The sequence below is a fragment of the Acipenser ruthenus genome, chromosome 41 (assembly GCF_902713425.1).
Source record: "Acipenser ruthenus chromosome 41, fAciRut3.2 maternal haplotype, whole genome shotgun sequence".
NCBI classification, from domain to species: domain Eukaryota; kingdom Metazoa; phylum Chordata; class Actinopteri; order Acipenseriformes; family Acipenseridae; genus Acipenser; species Acipenser ruthenus.
In genome coordinates, this window is record NC_081229.1 from 1,731,661 (window position 1) to 1,750,184 (window position 18,524).

The 18,524-nt window shown below is 47.1% G+C and overlaps 1 protein-coding gene across 1 annotated transcript; it reads left to right on the plus strand.

The window, feature by feature from the left end:
* Positions 1 to 1,892: 1,892 nt before the first annotated feature.
* Positions 1,893 to 18,524, plus strand: LOC117434009 (potassium-transporting ATPase alpha chain 1). Its single transcript, XM_059010794.1, has 23 exons — positions 1,893 to 2,065; positions 2,843 to 2,965; positions 3,568 to 3,627; positions 4,209 to 4,412; positions 4,951 to 5,064; positions 5,676 to 5,810; positions 6,077 to 6,194; positions 6,674 to 6,942; positions 7,416 to 7,614; positions 8,737 to 8,846; positions 9,663 to 9,797; positions 10,147 to 10,339; positions 10,653 to 10,828; positions 11,256 to 11,392; positions 11,548 to 11,698; positions 12,008 to 12,176; positions 12,619 to 12,773; positions 13,551 to 13,674; positions 14,872 to 15,017; positions 15,993 to 16,126; positions 16,711 to 16,812; positions 16,975 to 17,066; positions 17,544 to 18,524. The coding sequence occupies exons 1-23, from the start codon at positions 2,054 to 2,056 to the stop codon at positions 17,570 to 17,572; spliced, it is 3,087 nt and encodes a 1,028-aa protein (XP_058866777.1). The 5' UTR covers positions 1,893 to 2,053; the 3' UTR covers positions 17,573 to 18,524.

Here is an 18,524-nt window from a genome sequence, read left to right on the forward strand (position 1 = left end):
AGCTGGTAGTAAAACCTGGAATGGGTGACACTGCTGTGCAATAGGAGTCCTATTACCATCCCTCATGTAGAACATGCAGGTATAGCCTGTCAGACTTGTGGAGGTATACTGAAAATTAATGCAGATCTACATTTAAAAGAGCCGATCAACCTTCATCTAATGAATTGCGGAGGCATAATAAGCGACGCTTTCTCCAATACAGACAATACAGAGAGCTCTTTGTGATGTCAAAGGAACTCTCTGACACGCTTGTGACGCAATAAGTACGCAGGAGTGAGACGCGCGGATTTGTTCTGGTTCTCTGATAAGATAACGCCGCGCGCGGGCAGGCAGGCACATCCTTGCACTCGTTTGCACAGGACTCCTGAAGGTGCGCAGTGGAATCATTCACGCAGGGGTGCGAGGCTGTGGTTGGCTGGTTTAGAGAGAGCGTGGGCGTGGTTTAGTGGGATTAAAGGGGCTTTTGCAATGTTATTATTATTTTTTTTTTTGTAAGTGATTTATTATGATTTTATAAAATGTTTTGAGATTTTTAAGCAGTCGGGGTGAACTCTATGGAGTTCGAGAAGCTGCTGTGGTTGAAACAAAAACATATGCATTATAAAATAGATACTTAGACAGGAAACTTGGCTCACATCAAGAATTTAGAACAGGATTGGAACAAAGATCAGGGGCCAGCTTTGAGCGGCCCTGCTCTTTAGGTTTGGTGGGAGTGAGTGGACTTAGTTTCCTCTCTCCGTTCACTTCCTGTGTTACAAGTATCAAGTCCCCGTCCCCCCCCCGTCCCCCCCCCCCCCCTTCCTGACTCCACACCGGTTCCTCTGCGGGGGACTGAAACCGAGCGCAGAACTCAGGTGGGGTCTTATTTGCTGTGACACAGGAAGAAGGTGAACTTATAGTGTTGTGGCAGGAGAGCGTTTCACCTGAATGAAAATACCGAATGAAAAAATAAAAGTGCAGCATGGCTGTTAACAGTGGAGCTTGTGTTATGTTCTGTCAGCTGTCTCTACATGCAGTTTATACCGTAAATATGTGAGAAATCAAACGCAGCCCACAGACTCTCTATCCGGGGAGAATCCGGACCCGACAGGAGACTCATCAAGCACTGGAAATAATCAAAGACGAAGAAGAGTCGATTGATAAACTGAAAACTCGCTGTTTTAATCATGAGCTACAGTGACAGGGCCAGTCTGCCCCTACCGTGCTCTCTGAAGAAGACAGAAGCTGAAATCTCTCTCTCTCTCTCTCTCTCTCTCTCTCTCTCTCTCTCTCTCTCTCTCTCTCTCTCTCTCTCTCTCTCTCTCTCGTTAACTGTAAATATTTAAGACACAAATAAATGCTTAGATGAAGCTTACAAAAGGGCTTGTAACCAGGAGGTCCCCGGTTCAAATCCCATCTCAGCCACTGACTCATTGTGTGACCCTGAGCAAGTCACTTAACCTCCTTGTGCTCCGTCTTTCGGGTGAGACGTAGTTGTAAGTAACTCTGCAGCTGATGCATAGTTCACACACCCTAGTCTCTGTAAGTCGCCTTGGATAAAGGTGTCTGCTAAATAAACTAATAATAATAATACTTTCTGATTTGAAAAACTTAATAATAATAATAATAATAATAATAATAATAATAATAATAATAATAATAATAATAATAATAATAATAATAATAATAACATGAAGGACCTTTTCGGTGTATTAAAAGGTAGGTCGCGTATTTAAAGGTTGCTCAATGACAACACTGAAAGAACAGCACGACTCTTTGAGCTGATAAAGCAGCTCGCTATCAGCTGAAGGGCACATAAAGGGTTTTTGAAAACTCCACCGAGCACAACGCCAGGTATCGTGTGTGACTCTGTGCTGGAAGGAGGGGGGCGCGCCGCGTATATAAGCGTCATCTTTCACACCTGCGATATTGTTGTTCAGAGTTTGGGGAGGGCTTGGAGTAAGGAGTTTGGAGAGAAAGAGAGGCTGAGAGTTTGGAAAGTTTTACAGCTCCAAGAACTCGGGAAAACAAGAGCTGCTTTAGGCGGACACGGGATATTTTGTAACGGGACAAGATGGGGAAGAACGTAAGTAGACGCCGACGTCACGCATCGTCTTCATTTTTCAATAAACGTCCATACGATTTGCAACCAAAAAAAAAAAAAAAAAATCCGTATGAAAAAATATACGATGATAAAATCGTATTTATTTTACAGTTCATCTCATAACATCATGCTCATTCATACAACATAAACATGCACTTTAAATATATGTCAAATCATATACATATACATACATATGCATGTATTTTAAAGAGATATAAAAATGTTTGCATTTTACCTTATGGATAACCTACTCAAGTCTGACCTTAATTTTGTTATTCATATTTTTTCCCTTAAAATATTAATAAACCAAAAAAATGCATGATCTAATAATTAAAGACAAAGTCGTTTATTAGCGACTGTTTCCGCCTTAATCGATTACTTTCCATCTACAAAAAGCTTTTCCAGTGATTGGATATATAGTATGACGTTTTCATATTCCCTGAAGGCTAGATCATTAATATATTGTCTTCTGTAGATATAATACAAACGTTTCGGCTCATACGTTATTTCATCGCCTTATAACGTAGAAGTTTTTCTGCTTGTTTTTGTATAAATGCCGCTACCCTAGATTGAGCCCAGCAAGTCAGATCATTCGAGATACAATGGGTCACTGCAATAGACGCGCAATTATATTCGCTTGTCAATACTATAGTATTAATATTATCTAAAACCTCCGCTTGGATGTCCCGTTTTTTAGTACCTCAGGAGGTAGCGATAGTTCTCACCCCTGTGTCCCCCCCCACCCCCCCCCCCCCCCAGGACTCGTACGAGGTGTTTGTGGAGATGGAGCGGGACGTCAACGGAGAGATGGGCGCCAAAATCAAGAAGAAAAAGGAGAAGAAGAAGGAGAGAATGGAGAACATGAAAAAGGAAATTGATATCGTGAGTTAACAGCGCCAGGCCGGCCGCTGAAGTAGCCGGTCAGCCCTTATATGACGTCAGAATCCACAACGCCAGCGTGTTCATTGAACGCAATACACGTCACCTCGAGAACGCTGTATACGTCAGCGATCATTTATAACGCCATGCCGAAAGAACCGCAGAACACAACGTCATCAGCGCTATGATAAGTCGCTGGTGAATGCATTTCAAAACGCGTTTCTGTTTAGTTCAGACTGTCACTGATTCAGCTTTATTGAGAAAATATTATCTTTGACAACTTCGAAATGGAAAAAAAATTAATCATTTTAAATGTATAAATTGGTCACCCCTGTGTTCTGTATTACAGCCACTTCCTTCAATTCAATCACCTTTAAAAAGCCTAACAGGCAGAAAATTATCAATGTTTCTATAAACAAACCCTTTGAAACTGTGAGGCTGACGTAGATCAAAAAAAAATGAATAGAAACCAAAAATATAGATATAAATAAATAAATAAAAAACGGTTCTCATAAAAAAAAACAGAAAGCTAAAACGAATCACAGCACGGCTATGCTGTTCACTATAAAGCGCTCCTTGTCGCTGCCTCCTCTTCTTTCCTACAGGACGACCATCAGCTGTCTTTCGAGGAGCTTGAAATGAAGTACACCACCAGCGTCACCAAGGTGAGCGACCGCAGGACAATACAGTAAGACTCCCGCTGCAGAGCGGCTTGATCCATTCCTGGTTTCACTGTGAGTTTAATGATAAGACACACCTGAGCTTGTTAGCGTTGGGATTAGGGTGAGGGCGAGGGCGGGGGCGAGGGTGAGGGTGAGGGTTACCAGTGGTTGAAATGGAGAAAGTGTGGGTACGCAGAGAAATGGGGGGGGCAGGATAGGGGTAAGGATGGGGAGTGGGTGTGGGGTAACGGTGGTACTGCATGAGTCTGCAACATTGTAACTAAAACATGTAACTCGCAAGTGAACTGAAATTAAAAAGCACTCACCAAACAAGGTGATACTACGTGACGCGGAAGGCATTCTGGGGACTGTAGTCCCACAGTATATCATAACAAAACAGATTAGAACCGCACACACCGTGGGGACTACAACTCCCAAGCAGCTGTGCGATTTCAAGCACACTTTCAAAAAATCTCTACAAGCCCAGCGGCTATAATACAGAAGGGCCCGGTAATGGCATACTGGAGAGACACACCTCAAGCACTGCCTGTAACTTCACTGCCTGCCCCTCCTCTCTCCTGTAGGGTATGACTTCCACCATGGCAGCCCAGGTCCTGGAACGGGACGGCTGTAACGAGCTGAAGCCCCCCAAGGGGACCCCGGAATACATCAAGTTCGCCCGGCAGCTGGCAGGGGGGCTGCAGTGCCTCATGTGGGTGGCCGCTGTCATCTGTTTCATCGCTTTCGGGATCTTGATGGGACAAGGAAACCTCACCAGCTATGACGATGTAAGGCTCTCCCCTCCCATGCGTTGCGTTTCTCTCCGCAGTCAAGTTTCACGGGAGTTTCTGTGAAGCAGGAGAGCTGACAGAGGGAAGGATGCAGAATGGTACGGAGGTCGTTTTAAAGAGGAGGTGCAGATTAGAGTTTCCTAACGGTAATGGTAGCAGGCTGAAGAAACACATATTTATACACACACACACACACAGTGCATACATACACATTCATAATAATGCAAACATGCATGCATCCATATACATATATCATTTACATACAGAACATTATTTAGTTGTAATCAGTCATATTTTTCTCGAATAAATTAAGTAACATCAGTCTTCATATACATGCACACATGTATACACATTGCATGCTGAACATACATACATGCGTACATACATGCATACATGCATACTCCTAATGCCAAACTGTCTATTCTTGGGTCTTAACAAGACAAAGATCTCTTCTTATTAAATGGAAAAAACAGATCGCCAAAGAGAGAAAGAATAAATATCTCTCTCTCTCTCTCTCTCTCTCTCTCTCTCTCAGTTATATTTGGCCATCGTCCTGATCGCCGTCGTGGTTGTTACTGGCTGCTTCGGTTACTACCAGGAGTTTAAAAGCACAAACATCATTGCCAGTTTCAAAAACCTTGTCCCTCAGGTAAGTACCTGATTACAAAAATACATAACCTCCGAGCTGGAAATTACCCAAGATTACAACACAGTTATGATCTGGTGCGTCATTAAAGGGCAAAGGTGTGCAGGGGGAGTCGCACAGTCAGGGGAGCGCAGGGGTCCCAGAGGGTCTCCCCTGGTAAAGGCAGGGCTGTGTGGTGTGCAGGGGGGAGTCACACAGTCAGGGGAGTGCAGGGGTCCCCGAGGGTCTCCCCTGGTAAAGGCAGGGCTGCGTGGTGTGCAGGGGGAGTCACACAGTCAGGGGAGCGCAGGGGTCCCCGAGGGTCTCCCCTGGTAAAGGCAGGGCTGTGTGGTGTGCAGGGGGGAGTCACACAGTCAGGGGAGCGCAGGGGTCCCCGAGGGTCTCCCCTGGTAAAGGCACGGCCGCGTGGTGTGCAGGGGGAGTCACCCAGTCAGGGGAGCGCTGGTTCCTGGCTGTGTGAAGTCAACGGTCTTTGCTGGGGATTCCGGAGGTCTGTAGTTTTTTTTTTTCACACACTAAACTTCAGTTCTGGCTTAGATTAGTATCTTGACCCGCCTGCTCTAGCACTGCTACTTGGCTCAAATGAAATCCTGAGTTTTGTGATATCTCACCAGCAAGCGACAGTGTTTCGGGACGGGCAGAAGTTCAACATCAACGCCAACCAGCTGGTGGTGGGGGACCTGGTGGAGGTGAAGGGGGGGGACCGCGTGCCCGCGGACGTGCGCATCGTCTCCGCGCAGGGCTTCAAGGTATTATTATTATTATTATTATTATTATTATTATTATTATTATTATTATTATTATTAATTAGTCAGACGGTTTTATCTCTTTCATCTCTTTTAACTCTGCTTCATCAACAACTGCTGTTGGTGCTGCTTACAATAGGAACCCCCTGTCATTGACAGTGAATCGTATTGTATAAGAGACCTCATTTCACACAGTTTGAGCAGCCGGACCCTCTCGTCCAGACTGCACGTGATGACGTCTCTCTCACAGTGTCCATCTCCTCCACCAGGTGGACAACTCTTCTCTGACCGGAGAGTCTGAGCCCCAGTCCAGGACCCCCGAGTTCACTCACGAAAACCCACTGGAGACCAAGAACATCGCCTTCTTCTCTACCACCTGCCTTGAAGGTACAAGAGAGAAGTTATGACTTCATTTCCTAACCCCGCCTCTAACCCATAACCCCGCCTCTAACACATAACCCCGCCTCTAACCCCAACCCGCCTCTAACCCTAACCCCACCTCCAGTCCTAACTCCGCCTCTAGCCCTAACTCCGCCTCCAAACCCTAACCCCGCCTCTAACCCTAACCCCGCCTCTAACCCATAACCCTGCCTCTAACCCTAACCCCGCCTCTAACCCATAACCCCGCCTCTAATCCATAACCCCGCCTCTAACCCTAACCCCGCCTCTAACCCTAATCCCACCTCCAGTCCTAACTCCGCCTCTAACCCTAACCCTGCCTCTAACCCAAACCCACCCCTAGTACAGCTAGGACCAAAAAGTCTGCATCACCCTATAGAATTAACACATTTGGCTTCATAAAGTCGAATGAAACCAGCTGTTTCAGAGCTGTCCATCGAAACTTTCTTCCCCTCCCTTCCTCGCAGGTGTTGCGACAGGCATTATAATCAACACTGGCGACCGTACGATCATCGGACGCATCGCCAGCCTGGCTTCGGGGGTGGGGAACGAGAAGACTCCCATCGCCATCGAGATCGAGCACTTCGTCGACATCATCGCCGGCCTGGCTATCTTCTTCGGGGCCACCTTCTTCGTGGTCGCCATGACGATCGGCTACCGTTTCCTGGAAGCCATGATCTTCTTCATGGCCATCGTGGTGGCGTACGTGCCCGAGGGTCTGCTGGCTACCGTCACGGTGAGAGGAGGAAGGGTCAGGGGCCAGGTTGAGATCAACCAATCAATCAATCAATCAATCAATCTTTATTTTATATAGTGCCTTTCACAGTGGACCACTATCACTTTACAAGATAGTGAGGAACAATGCATGATACATTACATACAGTGAAATACAGGGCTTAGTGTCGTCCAGTGGTTAAAGAAAAGGGTTTGTAACCAGGAGGTTCCCTGGTTCAAATCCCACCTCAGCCACTGACTCATTGTGTGACCCTGAGCAAGTCACTTATCTCCTTGTGCTCCGTCTTTCGGGTGAGATGTAATTGTAAGTGACTCTGCAGCTGATGCATAGTTCACACACCCTAGTCTCTGTAAGTCGCCTTGGATAAAGGCGTCTGCTAAATAAACAAATAATACTAATAAAATATAAACAGTAAAAGTCTCTCAGAATAACTCCCTGTCCCCCATCCCCCTGTCTCCCCCGTCCCTCTCCAGGTGTGTCTCTCTCTGACAGCCAAGCGTCTGGCCAGGAAGAACTGTGTGGTGAAGAACCTGGAGGCCGTGGAGACGCTGGGGTCCACCTCGGTGATCTGCTCCGATAAGACCGGCACCCTCACCCAGAACAGGATGACCGTGTCCCACCTCTGGTTCGACAACCACATCCATTCCGCTGACACCACGGAGGACCAGTCAGGTAAGAGAAATGTGTCCAGTGAACCCGCACCACGAGAGCATCTGTCTGCCTGCCTGCCTGCCTGCCTGCCTGTCTATCTGTCTATCTGTGTCTGTCTGTCTATCCTATCTATTTGTCTGTCTGTATCTGTCTGTCTGTCTGCCTGTCTGTCTGTCTCTATCTATCTATCTATCTATCTATCTATCTATCTATCTATCTATCTGATGTACAGCTTTACCAGTACATAGTTGATAGATGCCATGCAGGTGTGTATTATTATTATTATTATTATTATTATTATTATTATTTATTTATTAGCAGACGCCCTTATCCAGGGCGACTTACAATTGTTACAAGATATCACATTATACATTATTTCACATTATACAGATATCACATTATTTTTACATACAATTACCCATTTATACAGTTGGGTTTTTACTGGAGCAATCTAGGTAAAGTACCTTGCTCAAGGGTACAACAGCAGTGTTCCCCCACCTGGGATTGAACCCACGACCCTCCGGTCAAGAGTCCAGAGCCCTAACCACTACTCCACACTGCTGCCTCGATGAATAATCATGATGGTGATGATGATGATGGATGATTATTATTATTATTATTATTATTATTATTATTATTATTATTATTATTATTATTATTATTACCTACCTTTGTATCTATCATTAGACTGCCATTTGAATTCATATTTCATATCTACAGCTCTGGCTAAAAGTTTTGCATCCCCTAGAATTTTAGGATTGAGACATCATTAAAAAATAAAAAATAAATATATGAACATAATTGAGATATTTTATTTACATCATGTAATCAAAGAATCTACAAAACGATATCGCACATAAAGTCTCCCGGAAGCCATAATAGTAGTACAGCAGTATTTCATGTTAGATTTCGAAACGTCACATATTTTTCAATTTTCGTCAGTTTTTCCGTTCAGTATCTGGGAAACTACAAAGCGGTCGTATGTAATTCAATATGTTAACCTAACATTATTCAGCAGGTTTCATTCGACTTTGTGAAACAAAATGAATTCATTCTACAGGGTGATGCAAAACGTTTGCTGTATATAAAGTGTGTATGATATATATTTATATATTTATATATATTCCATGCTTATGTTTCAAGGTCAAAGTTTCGATCAGTCCTCGGAGACATGGCGAGCGCTGGGCAGAGTGGCTGGCTTGTGCAACAGAGCTGTCTTCAAACCAGGACAGGACGCTGTGCCAATTCCTAAGGTGATTATTGATGAGTCATTTAGCAACTTACAGAGACTAGGGGGGTGAACTATGCTTCATCAACAACTGCTGCTGCTGCTGCTGCAGAGTCACTTCCAATAGGAGCTCGTTTGTTTTACATCTCATCCGAAGGACGGAGCACAAGGAGGTGAAGCGACTTGCTCAGGGTCTCATGCAGTGAGTCAGGGGCTGGGATTGAACCTGGAACCTCCTGGTAACAACCAAGCCCCTTTCTCATCAAGCCTCCTTTTATTAAGTATTAAAGTGTGTTGATAAGGAACGCTCCTACTGGAAGATGATTGGCTGACAGCACTGAAGCGTTTTCTGATCGGAAGAGCATAAGAAAGGTTTACGAATGAGACTTTACGAAGCTCGTCCGGTTCCTGGCAGCTGATTGATCTCAGAACTTGGTCGAGTCGGGTCTTAAAGGATCCCAGTGACTCAGCATCGACAGCGTGAGCCATTCCATAACCTCACCACTATGAAGAAGTGACTCCTTTCCTTCTATCCTAAGTCTCTCTCCACTTAATTTCCAACTGTGTGTCCTCTGGTCCTGGTTTGTTCTAAAGGTAATGGTTCAGGTTGACTTTATCAACTCCTTTTAAGACTTAAAAGACTTCAGTCATGTGCCCCCCTCTGGTTCTTTTGTGTTCCAGGCTAAACAGCTGCAGTTGTGTTTCAGCCTCCATAGCTCAGTCCTTTAAGCCTTACTGGGATTTGTCTGGTAGCTCTTTGCTGGTCTCTCTCTGAGGTCGCGATGTGTGGAGAGTATCCATACACAGCAGTGACTCACTGTTCTCACCCTCGTCTCTTCAGAGAGATGTTGTGGGAGACGCCTCAGAGACGGCCCTCTTGAAGTTTACTGAACTCGCCTTCGGAAACATCGTGGATTACCGGAGCCGCTTCAAGAAAGTCTGTGAGCTCCCGTTCAACTCCACCAACAAGTTCCAGGTACAGTAAACCATCACAAGCGACGGAGGCAGGACAACCCTAAAACAAACCTTGCACCCTAAAATAAAAGGACTTAGCCAAGGCGACTTCCAGGTGTTACAGGGCAGCACAGGGTTACAATGCACGCTTCATACTTCATACAGTGTAGTTTACAGTAAGTGCAAATAATACTACTAGAATACAATATGAACTAGGATGCAACAAGTTAGGATTACAGCAAGTTATATCTAACTTGCAATAGTGCAAGGATAGTGCATTAGGAGAGGATCCAGTAGTGTGGTGCTGTGTGTGTGTGTGTGTGTGGCATGCTCTTTATAATATCTCACCTCTCCCACCTCCCTCTCTGTAGCTGTCTGTCCATGAGCTGGAGGACCCCCTGGACCTGCGCTACCTGCTGGTGATGAAGGGGGCGCCGGAGCGCATCCTGGAACGGTGCTCCACCATCATGATCAAGGGCCAGGAGCTGCCTCTGGACGAGCAGTGGAAAGAGGCCTTCCAGACCGCTTATATGGACCTGGGGGGGCTGGGGGAGAGGGTGCTGGGTGAGTGGAGCTAGAGAGAGGGGGAGAGGGTGCTGGTTGAGTGGAGCTAGAGAGAAGGGGGAGAGGGTGCTGGTTGAGTGGAGCTAGAGAGAAGGGGGAGAGGGTGCTGGTTGAGTGGAGCTAGAGGGAGGGGGACTAGGGGGACTGGGAGAGAGAGGGCTGGGGGAGTGGGACTGGACATTAGGGGAGAGGGTAAGAGGGTAGCTAATCAGAGTGGGGAGGTCAAAAAATCAAGACCGCTTTCCTGACGTACTGTAATACTGAAGCACTGCTGAACCCCCCCTCACCCCTTACCCCTCACCCCCCTCTCCAGGATTCTGTCACCTGCTGCTGAACGAAAAGGAGCACCCCCGTGGCTTCGGGTTCGACGTGGACGAGATGAACTTCACCACCAGCGGGCTCTGCTTTGCCGGCCTCATCTCCATGATCGACCCGCCGCGAGCCTCCGTGCCGGACGCCGTCATGAAGTGCCGGACTGCCGGGATCCGGGTACGAGCGAGAGGAGGGGCCGGGGAGAGCAGGCATGATCCTCAAAGCTGAGGGAACACGGAGGGAATTTCAGGAGGCCAGGTTTCAGGCCACTGCACAGCACACCAAGGGAAGACTTGGAGGGGTTTGATACAGCAACCTTGAACTAGGTCTCCCGTTGGTCTCCTGGAACCAGCTTTCAAGCAGGTCTTCCTGAAAAAGCGTCTTCGTGTTCCCTCGGCTTCAGAGTCCCTTCACTGGTTGAAATAAGCAGTTCCATCTTGGTTTCGTTGGGATAGCAATGGAGGTCTATATGTTCAGGCTTTGTTAATAAAGTACTTGGATTGTGGTCTGATCACATCTCAGAAAGATAAAGGACCAGCCTGGTCAGTAGTTGACCCTTGAGCCTCCCCATCCTCCTCCGCACACTGACGCGTTTCTCTCACAGGTAATCATGGTGACTGGGGATCACCCCATCACGGCGAAGGCCATCGCGGCGAATGTGGGCATCATCACGGAGGGCAGCGAGACAGTCGAGGACATCGCACTGAGGCTGCGCATTCCCGTCGAGCAGGTTAACAAGCGGTAAGAGCAGCACTGTCCGTCCGTCTGTCTCTCCGTCTGTCTCTCTGTCCCCATGTCAAGGATCAAGCTTTGCAAAGCCTCAACCAAGATGACTGGCATCAGTTGGAATCACCTGATACATTATCGTATTTTTGTCTGTCTGTCTGTCTGTGCAGGGACGCCCGGGCCTGTGTGGTGAACGGCGGTCAGCTGAAGGACATGACGAGTGAGGAGCTGGATGATCTCCTGCGCAATCACCCGGAGATGGTCTTCGCCAGAACCTCCCCCCAGCAGAAACTCATCATCGTGGAGAGCTGTCAGAGACTGGTGAGAGGGGGAGAGGAGCCGGAGCGAGAGCTGGGGAAGGGGTTTTGAGACGTTAGAGCAGGGGTGTCCAATCGCAGTCCTGGAGGGCCATTCAGCAGCTGGAATGAACTCAGGGTCTGGGTGGAGGTTTTAATTGGTTCAGTTAGACGATTTAGAACAGGGTTTGGAACACAGACCAGGGAGTGGACGGGCCAGCCTTGGCCGCCCCTGGGTTAGAAGAGTTCGGGGGTTGGAGGTTCATTGTTACCCTTTGACCCCATGCTTTTCCCATGTTTATACTTTCTCTCCCGCTCCCTCTCCTGGTGACAGGGCTCTATCGTTGCAGTGACAGGGGACGGTGTAAACGACTCCCCTGCTCTGAAGAAAGCCGACATCGGAATCGCGATGGGCATTTCGGGTTCGGACGCGGCGAAGAACGCAGCCGACATGATCCTGCTGGATGATAACTTTGCTTCCATCGTCACTGGAGTGGAGCAGGGTACGCTATCACTGTCACTATCACTGTCACTATCACTATCACTATCGCTATTATTATTATTATTATTATTATTATTATTATCATTATTATTATATATTTATTTCTTAGCAGACGCCCTTATCCAGGGCGACTTACAATTGTTACAAGATATCACATTATTTTTTACATACAATTACCCATTTATACAGTTGGGTTTTTACTAGAGCAATCTAGGTAAAGTACCTTGCTCGAGGGTACAGCAGCAGTGTCCCCCCACCTGGGACTGAACCCACGCCCCTCCGGTCAGGAGTCCAGAGCCCTAACCACTACTTCACATTGCTGCCCCTATCGCTATCTTTGATAAGCTTTCTAAGGGCGGTTATAATGGACTCTGATAGTCCTGCTTCTCCTTCATGTAATCGTGGTTAACAGACCCCCCCCTCCCCCTCCTCTCTGCCGGCAGGCCGTTTGATTTTTGATAACTTGAAGAAGTCCATCGCCTACACCCTGACCAAGAACATCCCGGAGCTCACACCCTACCTGATCTACATCACGGTCAGCGTGCCCCTGCCCCTCGGCTGCATCACCATCCTGTTCATCGAGCTGGCCACGGACATCGTGAGTCTGCTTTCGAAAAGCGCTTCAATCCTGGAACCGCGTCGCGCTGAGAAACAGCTCAAGAGCAAGTAACGGGGTTCAGCCAAAAAATATACAGCGTCGCTGTGACGGGGTGCCCGTGCCTTGTGTATATTTTATGATTGATTATTGTTTTCATTTGTATTATTATTATTATTATTATTATTATTATTATTATTATTATTATTATTATATGTGTTTGCATGCGGGCGGACGGGAGCTGTCCGTCATTATTATTTATTATTAGAGTGGACATTTTGAGCTTTGAAACAGACTTTAAAGTCATAAGTGTAACATATTGTCAGGCTGTTATTTAAACAGTTGTAGCGACACGTGGGGGCGGGTCACGCTATATTTTTCAGAACCCAGCTACTGTCTCTTTAAGAACTGCATTTATTTGCTCTGTGGAAATTGTCCCGCAGCAAGACAAGATAAGACTACAGGTGCTCTGAGCGAATTGCCAGGACCTTCAAGGCGATAGATAATGGGGTGCAGGCGAACAGAGTTTGGAACAAAAAAGCTGCTAACGGGGACATGGAAGTCATGAACCAGCTTGTAGGGAGAGAATGATACTCTATAGGCGTGCACGCTTGCAGTGGTCAGCTGTTTAGAATGTCCCGCTAAGTCCAGGCAGAGCGGCCCCCCTGTTATATTCTGCTGTTTTCTCTTCCGGATAAAAAACCACTCATTGACCGACTGCCGTTGCTCCCGAGTGACTTCCTTACGTGAGCGATGACCTCACCTTCCTGTATCCCGCAGTTCCCTTCTGTGTCGCTGGCCTACGAGAAAGCAGAGAGTGACATCATGAATCTTAAACCCAGGAACCCCAGAAAAGATCGTCTGGTCAACGAATCCCTGGCTGCTTACTCCTACTTCCAGATCGGTGAGTTGATCCACCTCCCTAACCCTAACCCCTAACCCCTAACCCCTAACCCCTGACCCCTAACCCCTAACCCCAAACCTAACCCTTACTTCCAGATCAGTGAGTCAATTCAGCTCCCTAACCCTAACCCTGACCCCTGACCCCTGACCCCTAACCCCAAACCTAACCCTTACTTCCAGATCAGTGAGTCGATTCACCTCCCTCCCTAACCCCAAACCCCAAACCCCAAACCCCAAACCTAACCCTTACTTCCAGATTGGTGTGTCGATTCACCTCCCTCCCTAACCCCAGACCCCAAACCCCAAACCCCAAACCCCAAACCTAACCCTTACTTCCAGATTGGTGTGTCGATTCACCTCCCTCCCTAACCCCTGACCCCAAACCCCAAACCCCAAACCTAACCCTTACTTCCAGATTGGTGTGTCGATTCACCTCCCTCCCTAACCCCTGACCCCAGACCCCAAACCCCAAACCCCAAACCTAACCCTTACTTCCAGATCAGTGAGTCGATTCACCTCCCTCCCTAACCCCTGACCCCAAACCCCAAACCCCAAACCTAACCCTTACTTCCAGATTGGTGTGTCGATTCACCTCCATCCCTAACCCCAAACCCCAAACCCCAAACCCCAAACCTAACCCTTACTTCCAGATTGGTGTGTCGATTCACCTCCCTCCCTAACCCCTGACCCCAAACCCCAAACCCCAAACCTAACCCTTACTTCCAGATCAGTGAGTCGATTCAGCTCCCTCCCTAACCCCTAACCCCTAACCCCAAACCTAACCCTTACTTCCAGATTGGTGTGTCGATTCACCTCCCTCCCTAACCCCTGACCCCTAACCCCTAACCCCAAACCTAACCCTTACTTCCAGATTGGTGTGTCGATTCATCTCTCTCCCTGACCCCTGACCCCAAACCCCAAACCCCAAACCCCAAACCTAACCCTTACTTCCAGATCAGTGAGTCGATTCACCTCCCTCCCTAACCCCTGACCCCTAACCCCTAACCCCAAACCTAACCCTTACTTCCAGATTGGTGTGTCGATTCACCTTCCTGGATTTCATACACACAACTCATTTTCATACTCAAAACTACAGAAGCAATTGTTTTTTGTGTTTTCCCCCTCATGCATTTGCACACTGCTGTACACGGTCCAGGTGTTTAGGTTGTGACCCTTCTTCGTTGTCTCCCTCCCGCAGGAGCCATCCAGTCCTTTGCCGGATTCACAGACTACTTCACATGCTTGGCTCAGGAAGGGTGGCGCCCCCTGCTGTGCGTGGGGCTCCGATCAGCCTGGGAGAACGCATACAACCAGGAAGTGCAGGACAGCTACGGGCAAGAATGGGTACGCCAGAGACGCAGCTATTCATGCCTGGAGAAGCTTAGGGTCCGCCTCTCTTTGAAGCAGGGCTGTCAAAGTCAGCTCCTGGAGGGGGGGGCCCCAGCAGTGGCTTCTGGCATTCATTGCACCCCGAGCTCGCAACTCCATTGCTCTAATTATTTGATTAATTTATTGGACAAATGGAATGCTTCTCTCCAGGGGTCAAAATGCTTCTTAGGCAGTGTTACCTTGAATCAAGTGCAAAAAATGTGAAATATGTCCAATTGAACAAACGATTAGATCAGTGATGTTAATTGAGAGCTTAAAGGGTATTTAAGGATCTTTTTATTGTATTGTGTTGCATGTTCCCATGTGTTGCTACAGCTGTTTAAGTAAGCTGTGTGTGTTGTTTTAATTTATTTTTATACATTTTGCCCACTTTTTTAAACTTTTAAATTGCATTCCCTGCCTCAAGATGGCTTCCCATGGACCTCTCAAACTACATTTCCCATCATCCTCCTGCTCACATATGTCACTGAGATGGATTTACCAGTGAGCAGCAGGAGGATGATGGGAAATGTAGTTTGAGTGGTCCATGTGAAGTCACCTTGTAGGCAGTGGAATGCAATTTAAAAGTGGTCAAAATTTAAAACAGTACGCCCACCTTACTTAAACAGCCGTAGCAACACATGGGAACATGCAACACAATAAAATGAAAAGCTCCTTAAATACCCTTTAAGATGGAATGACAACCTGAAGACCCCTCGGCCCTCAAGGACTGGAGTCTGACCTGCCCGCCCCGCTTTAAAGTGACAGGGCAGAGGCTGGGCGGGAACCGCAAGCGAGAGTCTTAACCGCTGTGCAAAAGAGCCGGGTTCTATATAAAAATACAAAACCTCATCGCATCTCACTGACGGGGGGAATCCGTACCGGCAGCGCATCGCTCATTTCAAAAGCTGAGCCTGCTTTCCACTCTCGTCCGTTCTCTCTCTCCTCTAGACCTTCGCGCAGCGCCTGTACCAGGAGTACACCTGCTACACCGTGTTCTTCGTCAGCATCGAAATCTGCCAGATCTCTGACGTGCTGATCCGAAAAACCCGTCGCCTGTCCCTCTTCCAGCAAGGATTCTTCAGGTGAGTCCCTCGGATCCGCGCGGATCCGTTTACAGCAGAACCCGTCCCGTCCGATTGAACTGGTTCCAGGGGTCCATCGGATCTCAGAAAGGGACCCATCTTCAAACGGCAGACCTACTGCACCGCCAGGGAAAGCCAATTAAATAACAAACAGATCCAGGTTTGTTTTATGCGTTTGCTGTGAATCAATATTTCGACGTAAAGGAAGATTTTTTAAAAATAAAACAGCAGCTAGTTCTGACTCTCAAGTTTCTGAAAGTGGGAGTGAAATATTTATTCAAGTGAAACCATTCTTTCAAATATTCATTTGAAGAAGCAGGACTATAAAAAAGCATGTCGCTATTGCAAACCAGTAATATAGGGGAATATATGGATTTGTGTAATATATTACGTTGAAGTCAATGTGTATATAATATTCATTTTTGAAAATAAAATGTCTGTGTCTGTGTGTGTCTGTCTGTATCTTTCTGTGCACGCGTGCATCTGTGTGTGTGTGTGTGTCTGTCTATCTTTCTGTGTCTGTCTATCTTTCTGTGCGTCTGTGTGTGCGCGCGTGTGTGTCTGTGTCTGTCTCTCTCTCTCAGGAACAAAGTGCTCCTGTCTGCCATCGTGTTCCAGCTCTGCCTCGGCACCTTCCTCTGCTACTGCCCCGGCATGCCAAACATCTTCAACTTCATGCCCATCAGGTGAGTGCGGACGCCGAGAACCAAGCCGTTCCGACCCACTGTGCTGCCTCACAACCACCGACGCCTTCCACCAACTGACCCCCAGCCCAGGGGGAGGGGGGTGGACTGGTAACGACCGAACGAAGCCAGCCCTCACTGCTGTCTCTCCCTCTCGCCCCGCAGAGTGCAGTGGTGGTTCATTCCAGTTCCCTATGGGATTCTCATCTTCATCTACGACGAGATCAGAAAGCTGGGAGTCCGACGACATCCAGGAAGTAAGCATTGCCTGCTGTTTTTTTATCATTGTGTTTATTTAGCAGACGCCTTTATCCAAGGCGACTTACAGAGACTAGGGTGTGTGAACTATGCATCAGCTGCAGAGTCACTTACAACTACGTCTCACCCGAAAGACGGAGCACAAGGAGGTTAAGTGACTTGCTCAGGGTCACACAGTGAGGCTGAGGTGGGATTTGAACCGGGGACCTCCTGGTTACAAGCCCTTTTCTTTAACCACTGGACCACACAGCCTCCTTTATACAGTCTCCCCCCTTCGCTGGCAAAGCTTAGCCGCTGGCTTCTCTCTGTGAGTCAGCAAGGTCTTGATCAGAGAACTGTCAGGGCAGCTCGGTTTTATTGAGTGTCTCTGGCTGTACCACGTTCTTATAGCAGCCAGATAACAGGTGGTCACAGCTGCATTCAGAATCACGGTTTTTGCAGGTTTTCTCATCCTGTGTCTCTGGTTTTGTCGACAGGCTGGTGGGACAAGGAGCTGTACTATTAAGCGTGGAGGGCGTTGCTGGAGCCCCCGTCCTCTCACAGTCCTGGCTGAACCTCGGCTTTGTGTTTAACTGGCATTCTCCACCACCTGCACACAGGAGACAGAGCTACGGCCGTGCCCACAAGTTTTGCATCACCTAGAATTTTAAGATTGAGACGTAATAAAAAATAAAACTACAGGAATTAGATATTTTATTTAAAATTATTGCAAAGAAAATACAAAATGAGCGTCGCAAATAAAGTCATAACAGCAGTAGAGTAGAGTTTCATGTTAGACTTCGAAAAGGGTCAGTTTTTCCGTTAAGTATATGGAAAACTGCAAAGCGACGGTGTGTGATTCAATATGTTAACCTCACGTCATTCAGCGGGTTTCATTCGACTTTATGAAGCAAAATGAGCTTGTTCTATAACAGGATGCAACACTTTTGGCCAGAGATGTAAGTCAGAGAGGCTGCTGGGACTAAACCAGTAACATTTTTGGTGTTGTCTGTTTTTTTGCTGGTTTTCAAGTCAGTAATCCAATTAGCGTTCAAACCTAGTTTACCAGAGTCCTTTTGTGTCGGTTTTGTTTCCTTTTAAGACTATTTTTGTACAGTAAAAATAAATCAATAAAACGGACTGAGTTGTCCTAATTCAGCGCTTCCCAAACCAGGTCCTCAGGGGTCCCTGTGTCTCCTGGCTTTCCCTCCAGCTGAGTTCTCAATTTTACTGAACTAAACCCTTCACTGAACTAATCTTCTGTTTAATCAGACCTTTTTTTAAAACTGTCCCCCCCCCCCCCCCCCAGCTCCTAAAAAGAATTTCAAGTTCCTTTTAAAATGTTAAGTCAACTTGAAAACCAGAATGCTGTAACCAACTCAAAATGACTATGATGTGTTATTTAATAAAATGTGAATTCATACATTTCAATAAAAGCTTCCCCTGTGTTTATGCTGCGTTCTTAACTCTGCGTTGCT